This window comes from Cornus florida, unplaced genomic scaffold, assembly GCF_030987335.1.
Source record: "Cornus florida cultivar Cherokee Brave unplaced genomic scaffold, ASM3098733v1 CherokeeBrave_3.0.0_Hap2_Chr11, whole genome shotgun sequence".
NCBI classification, from domain to species: Eukaryota; Viridiplantae; Streptophyta; class Magnoliopsida; order Cornales; family Cornaceae; genus Cornus; species Cornus florida.
Window position 1 is genome coordinate 106447394 of NW_026775581.1, and position 7618 is coordinate 106455011.

Here is a 7618-nt window from a genome sequence, read left to right on the forward strand (position 1 = left end):
TTAAACATGCATTCAATAGCCAAATAAACTCAGCCTAGGGTTATCCAAGTTTGACTCAATTCAACAATGGAATTTATAAGTAGACCGTATAAGTTTGACTAATTTACTTAATAAATCAACTGACTAGTGGATGTAGATATATATTACAAGCAACAAAAACGGATTTGAAGAATGATGAAATGGGAGGTAAAATTTATCGGCACGAACATATGCAATAAGCGTGTATACATGCTAAGGCAATGCACGCAATATACAATTTTCGGTACATGAATCAATCAAACTCAGCTCCTCTGGATATTAGATTAGCGAAGAGAATAAAAAAAATAAACCACATTTATATAAGATTGTACAGAACTTAAACCAATATTCAACACTGACTTCATTACCTCTAATCCAAGAGCCTCAACAGAAAAAACTGAGAACACACACCTAGCTCAATTCATATCCAAATGGACACTTTTAGTTCTTCAGTTGACAACACATTGGAGTAGAAAGATGTATACCAAAACTAGTGTGTTCTCAAGGCTTTGATCCAATCAATTTCCAATTGGAAATCACCTGGCCCGGTTCTAGCACCTGGCATTCCACCTTCTGCATTGACGGAGAAAGACATGCCAACAACTCGGGATGGATTCATTTCCAGATTTACATCTATGACATTCCCCCTCCATGTTGGAAGATATCGAGCAAGAGGAATCTGTAAAGCCCCATTGAAAAATACACGCATAACCAAATAGTTAAATCATATTTTTTGGAAAACCCTACAGCATGTGATGTAAGTATGGCAAAGCATCAAAATTCTTTCCTGTATCAAATATGATATAAGTCAATTATATCCCAATGAATCAAATCAAGCAGCATATATACAAAGCAACTAATTAATGCAGATTCTATGTTTTGCCCTTTGTGCCTTCCTCTTCTGTGATGCAATCGTGCACAAGTTTAAAAGACGAGAAAATGAATACATAACCTTTAACCATCTTCTAGCATGCAATTTGGTGTGCAGCCACAGCTAGCTAATTTCCCACTTCTTGGTTTTTAATTCTCTTAGGGACTAATTTCAGGAAGTAGTTCTAAAAGACTATTTCTACGCAGCACAAGATAGCTTGGAATTTGATGATTACAATTTCCATATTCTAAAAAAAAAAATTCAAGTAGCTGTCTTCATTTTGGGGCTGACAATTTTTCGTATATAATAGCAGCACATATTGATTGACGTTGGTAGAGTTTCAATACCATTAACATTTCAACTTCAGTATCTTAAAAAAAAGTACTTTTCAATACACAAATAACATTATTAGATCACAAGAGAAAATTACACAATGCTACTTTTATTAGATACTCATACGTCCAGTAAAACTTATTTTCATGTTTAGCAAAAATTTCTACAATGGGCTGGCTCATTTTACTAAAAGTTCAGTCTTTATATGGTCAGTAATCCTGCACAAAGTCAAAACTATAAAGAAATCAGCAACATCATAGATGGTAAATCTCATAAGCAGATGCAAATCAACGGTCACCAATAATTACAGCTCAATGTATTCTTGGCCTGCTTGTGAAGCTTTTCCAATCAGTATGGTGTTTCTATCTTACTCGTTCTGTTTCTTTCCTCTTTCTTTTTCTATGAATACAGCCAGTTATTTACAGTAACATGCAAGAATTATTGCGCCCTATTGCAGTTGAGTTACTTATGTCAACATCTACGGAGATGAGCTAGAAGTGCAAAGAACTTGCCTTCGCAATGTACCAATTGTCTTTGGGCACAAAAACAAATGCTTGCCATGAATTATCTTCCTCTTGTCCAGGTGAATTCACCCAATTTTCTGTATAGATCTGCATAGAATATTGACAAAAGTTTCAATACCAGCAATAATAAAAGAAAAAGCTAGAACATCAGAAGTATGATTTGTGCTTCCTTTCTCATGTACCTTCTCTCACATAAAAGGAGAAAGTATACTCACAGTAGATATGTAAGATCTCCCATCTCCTCTAAGTTTTAGTGCTATCGTGTCATATGGGTCCAAATCAATGAAGCCATCGAACTGCAAAAAACACACGTTGGTAAGTAAATGCTGCCATGCCAATACAAGTCCCTAATGGCATCATAAAAACAAGAAAGACAAGGGCTTATTCCATTTCATCCAGCATTACGAGAGCATGCACCATCCTTTGTAACCTAGTATCAGATGAACTAATTTCAGTTTCAACCTTTTTTTCCCCGGAAGGTAAGGAAAGGGGGAATTATTCTAGACATGTAAAGTTCTGTTAGGAAAAAGAATCATTAGTTCAGTTTGCGTCCACATAGAAATACTATACAGAAGTGTACTTATCACACAGAGACACAAGAAATAATTGACGATCAAAAACAACTTCTTAAGATTAAGAGATATCATAATTCATAAGGCTGTACCTTCTTTCTCAAAAATAAACCAAATCTGATTTCATTTCTCTAAATCAGCAAAAGACTGAAAAGTTCCTAACCTAATCGCAAAAGCCACTCACCTTCACCCAATTTATTGGATTAAATTCCTGAACAGAAGTCCTTCAATGCCAACCTCATAATATTGGACCAATAGGTCGCTAGCAAGAACTTATATTCTGATGCCAAAATAATACAAAGCCAAAAAAAAAAAACACACACACACACACGCAAGTAACATGCATGAAGACCAGGCAAATAAATATCCTAGCTTGCATAGATAATTTATGCAAACAAGGTTCCCCAGTAGATACATTTGAGGAAATGGCCTTTATGGCTTTATGATAAGAGTTTCACAAAATTAATTTGATCTACACCAAGTGATGCTAAATATTATTAAAGATCCACTCATAATGGAGGAACTGAACTGGGTATAATTATTTTCCCTAAGAGAGAATTCAGATTGACCCTCCCACCTCCAATATTTCAAGACTTACTGGCTTGATTTCTTTGCTTAGCATGTAAGAGTGACATGATGACATAGATAGCTGAATAATACAGAACGATTGTAACCACTGATAATTATAGATGCTACAGAACAACTGCAACCACTAATAGTTACAGATACTATACATAACTGCTTAAATAAATTCAAACAGGAATAGAACTTCTAAATCCACATTTAAATCTTGATCTATAGATCCTAACAATGTCAAAACTCATTTTCACTACAAAAAATAAAGAATGACTGAAATATTATTCACCTTCTTAGACCGCATTCCGCAAAAGCCACTCCTACTAATGTTCCATTTTGAATCCTCAGATACATCCAAAGAAAGATTTCCATGAAAAATTCCTATCAAATGCATCAAGAGTAAATTAGTGCTCAGAAGTAAAAAATATCAGATTAAACTTCCATTGGAAGTAAAGAGATATAGAGGATCATGCAAAATTTGACTTATAAGCTCTCAAGTTTAAGAGATGTTTGTAATCAATATTCATTTGTTTGTTAGATAATAGAAGACTTAATTGTGAAATTACAACCAAGAAACTAAGCATAACAAAAGTAAAGGTTCATGGAGCAATTTAACGAATAACGATTTACATAAAAATAAAAAAATATAAAAATAAAGAACTTCCAAAAAAAAGTTCGTGGTGATGAACTTCAGCTACATAATAATGTGCAGCATGACATGCTTCAAATTGATCAATATAAAGGCCGCAACTTAAAGTATATTGTTTACACAGTAACATTGAAGGAGTGAAGAAATAAAAATAACAAGGTTGGATTGACAGGTAGGTTCAAATAATCAATGAGCAGTTTTTTACCACTATCTTTACAGATTCTGCTGCTCATTCACACTCCTATATTCCACTCATAATGGGAAAAGGGTAAGTTCAAGAACCTTCCTCTTGGTTTGAAAATTTATTCAGACAGCCAAACTAGAAGGGACCTTAGAGTGATTTTCCAAACCAAGAGAGTCGTCTGTGTGTAAGGAAACCATAGAGGAGGCCTGTGCATCTTATCCTAGAAAAGAATAACAGACAAGTTTTCTTCTAAGATCATTGAGCAAAGCCATACACGCTAATGATGCAAAGCGAAAGAAAAATAGAATATTGAAGGACACAACAATCTCCTTCCCATCAAGTTTCCAAGTGGGTAAAAGAGACACCTATAAGGAGAAGAGGGAAGAGCTTTCACTTGACAAGTAAATCATATCTCTTATTAGTCCAGGTTATTATGCAACCAATTTCTGCCTTAAGGCATCACATAAGTCCAAATAACCTTTCTTCATATTTTCTCATGGATATTTCTTGCAGAAGATTTTTGTTCTTCCACAGGTCATTGGTCCCAATAGACAAGACTTTCGCTCAAATAACTGGTACGAGTGCTTTGTAATACACAAACTGAGTATTTACATTACTTGAATAGTAATATAGTGGAAAATTACCACACAATTTATCAATTCAGAGAGAGAAATTAGGTGATTCATGAAAGCCTGGCAAATAAAGACTGCACTCAGAATGTACTGAGAAAATGAAAACTAAGCCAACTGTCTATGGTTACAACTAATCATTCACCAGCCAGTATAAGGATTGGAGATTGTCATAGATGCACTAACATTTCCAGCATACAGATTATTGAAATCCTTCAAACATGAGGGAATAAAAAGTTAGAGCTTTTCCACGAAAAAGAAAAAAAACTAAGCCAAGCGTTTGTATTTCGGTAACAATTGGAACCACGATTTGGATCATAAGTTAACATGCACTATGAAGGCTCACTTCAATTAATTTTTTTGCAGAAGTTTCTTGCTCATATATCAGGAGAAATTTAGTTTTGTAATTAGTGTTCATATAGCTGAAAGGTGATGTTTCGAGCAAAAATATTTGGAAATCACAATATATCATAATCAGTATTTGGAGCTGCAAGAGAATCTAAAACAGGCATTGACTAATACCACTTAGCCCATTTCCAACATCCTTAATCTCCAAAGAAGCTGAGGACAGACCTGAAAAGTAACCAACCATTGACAAATATATTAGTGTCTATTTCAATAATCATTATTCATTATCAGCAATTACTGCAGAATCATTGACTGTACACCAATTGCCAGCACACTGGAAAAATATTTAAATAAAATCAAGCCAATATGTTCTATATTATCTCAAGACTTCTACTTTATGTGTGTTTATGTGAATAAGTGGATCTAGGATAAGGTTTTCTTCAGTAAGCTCAATTTATTCATATATGCAATATTAAACCACCATTACAAAATGCTGGACCTAAGAAGATAGAAATTTCAAATAAGGGATGAAGTTTAGGTGTAAAATGCTAGTATGTTGTCCCAATAATCAAGAATGATGGGAGGGGCAGACAGGATTCAGACCTAAATCTCTATACACAGATAAAGCGAGAAATGCCTATTATAAATTTCCGATACTGTTTTTGTTAGATTGGAAGATTCTGTTAGACTACATATTCATGTAACAGAGACATCACTCTCACCTCCATATTCAGAATCTGAATACAGATGCCACTTTTTTAGCTCTTCCTTTGAATTGAAATTGAAAATATATCTCTCAGTGGGAGGAATAAAGTCTTCAGCATTCCATGTGAGAGCTGCAATTCGACAAAAGCTGAATTGCAATAATCACTGAGATACAATAATTAAAGGAACAAATCCACACTGAACAGATATATAAGTTGTTCTTTATGATTAAAAAGAAAGCAGTTTCACAGGCCTCAAATGCACAGTTCATCATCTTCCAATAATCTACAAGATATATACATACATATAAACATACACACAGAGAACGAAAATAGAGTACCTTTCTTAGTTGCATTCAAAGAAGCTCGCCACAGTGAGCGAAACCTTGACATCTGTGTTTCCTCAAAATCTCTACAGATTTAAGAAGACATTTTTTCCGAAATTTGTTAGCTGAATTCAAAGAAGCCGTTTCGCGATTCTTCAAACTGCTAAATCTACAGCCAACTTAGGAAGGCCTCGATTCTATAAAACCTTGTTAGATTAATTTCACAATAATTTACCAAATAATTTGTTAGAATGTTCAGGTGAATTTCACAATGTTAAACCCTAAATTCAAAGTTCAAGCTTCAAATTGAAATCAAAGTCGTTCGCGTATAGAGAGAGATGAGAGAGATACTCACAGGTCTTGTCGGAGTTACTGACTGCGACGGTGACGCAACTGCAGAACTGACGGGGTCAAATGTTAGTGGTATCAAGCAGGGCTGCAAGTTGGGCGGGTTAGCCCAGCCCAGCCCAACCCCAACCCAAAAATTTTAAAATTTGGCCACGCAATTTACAAATCGGGTTCATGCTCGGGTTGATTTTTATCAAAATCCAAACAATTCGGGTTGGGCTCGGGCTCAACCCGAACCCAACCCAAAATTAAATTTTTTTTTTCTCTTTTCTCTCTCCTCCCCGAAATTTTTTTTCTCTCTCCTCTCTTTCTTTCTCTTTCTTCTTCCTGCCCCGATTTTTTTTTTTTTTTCACTCTCCTCTCTCTTCTTTCCCTTTCTTCTTTCTGCCCGAAATTTTTTTTTTTTTTTTTTCTCTCTCCTCTCTCTTCTTTCTCTTTCTCTCTCTGCCCGAATTTTTTTTTTTTTCTCTTTTCTCTTTTCTTTTCTCTTCTTTCTCTTTCTCTTTCTCTTTGTCTCTCTCTGCCGCCGTCCTCAGCCGATCCACCGCCGCCGCCGTCACTTCCAAAAATAAAAACAAAACCCATACATACAAGTTAGCAGTTGCAGAGAGAGAGAGGGGCAAGCTTGAGACGGCTGAAGCTTGCGAACGGCAAGAACTGGAACAGCCGGCGATGGAAACTGAAACATATGGGTTTTGATTTTTTGAACAATCTGAAATGATCTGAAATATATGGATTTTGAACTTTTGATTCTTGCAGACAGATCTGAAATATATGGATTTTGAACTTCTGATTCTTGTAGATTTTGAAGTTTGAAGTTGCAGAGAGAGAGAGAGAGAGAGAGTTGAGAATGAGACGGGAGGCTGCAACCTAAATTTTTTTGTTTTTTAATAATATATATATATATATATATATCTATATAATATATATATTTTCCAAAAAATATATATATATAATTTTTAAAAAGTCAACCCGACCCGACCGGCCCAAAAATATTCGGGCTGGATTTTTACTATAACCCATGTTAAGTATAATTCGGGTTAGCCCAACCCAACCCGATTCGGGTTGAGGTTGGGTTGGGATTGGGCTGAGTTGAACCCGCCCAACTTGCAGCCCTAGTATCAAGTGGAAGACGAATCGCGAAGGCAAGGTCTCAGGCGGTGGAAATAGTAGCACAAGACAAACGACATCGTTTCATGTGTTTAGACTTTCCGGGTTAAGAGATTACTAGTTTAACTAATTGTTCGTCTTTGAGTGTATTTTTTGTTACGCCAGATAAATATCATAGTGTGATTTCTATATTAGGTTTCTCTTTTTTTTTTTTTTTTTAATAGTTGATACTAACACACCTCTCCCAATAAATTTACACTTAGTAAGAGTCAAATCTTAAACTTGATACTTATACCACAAAAATAAAATAACTTTACTAATTTTAATTTAATTAATTATTTGTCTTAAAAGTGTGATTTCTTTTTTGTTTTTTCTTTCTTTTAATTATTTTATAGTATTAGGTTATCCCTTTGCAATTTTCCTAAT

At 34.8% G+C, this 7618-nt stretch overlaps 1 protein-coding gene across 2 annotated transcripts; it reads right to left on the reverse strand.

Annotated features, from left to right (window-relative positions):
* Window positions 1-274: 274 nt before the first annotated feature.
* LOC132284343 (probable complex I intermediate-associated protein 30) lies at window positions 275-6957 on the reverse strand. Of its 2 annotated transcripts, XM_059786439.1 has the most exons (8): window positions 6090-6957; window positions 5750-5820; window positions 5427-5540; window positions 4879-4929; window positions 3184-3275; window positions 1962-2042; window positions 1735-1833; window positions 275-697 (listed from the first exon to the last, which is right to left on the reverse strand). In XM_059786439.1, exons 2-8 carry the CDS (start codon window positions 5799-5801, stop codon window positions 509-511), a joined length of 678 nt encoding a protein of 225 aa, XP_059642422.1. In that variant the 5' UTR covers window positions 5802-5820; window positions 6090-6957; the 3' UTR covers window positions 275-508. The 2 variants fall into 2 exon arrangements, with proteins under 2 accessions (XP_059642422.1, XP_059642423.1); XM_059786440.1 differs by lacking the exon at window positions 6090-6957 and having other exon boundaries at window positions 5750-6083.
* Window positions 6958-7618: the final 661 nt, after the last annotated feature.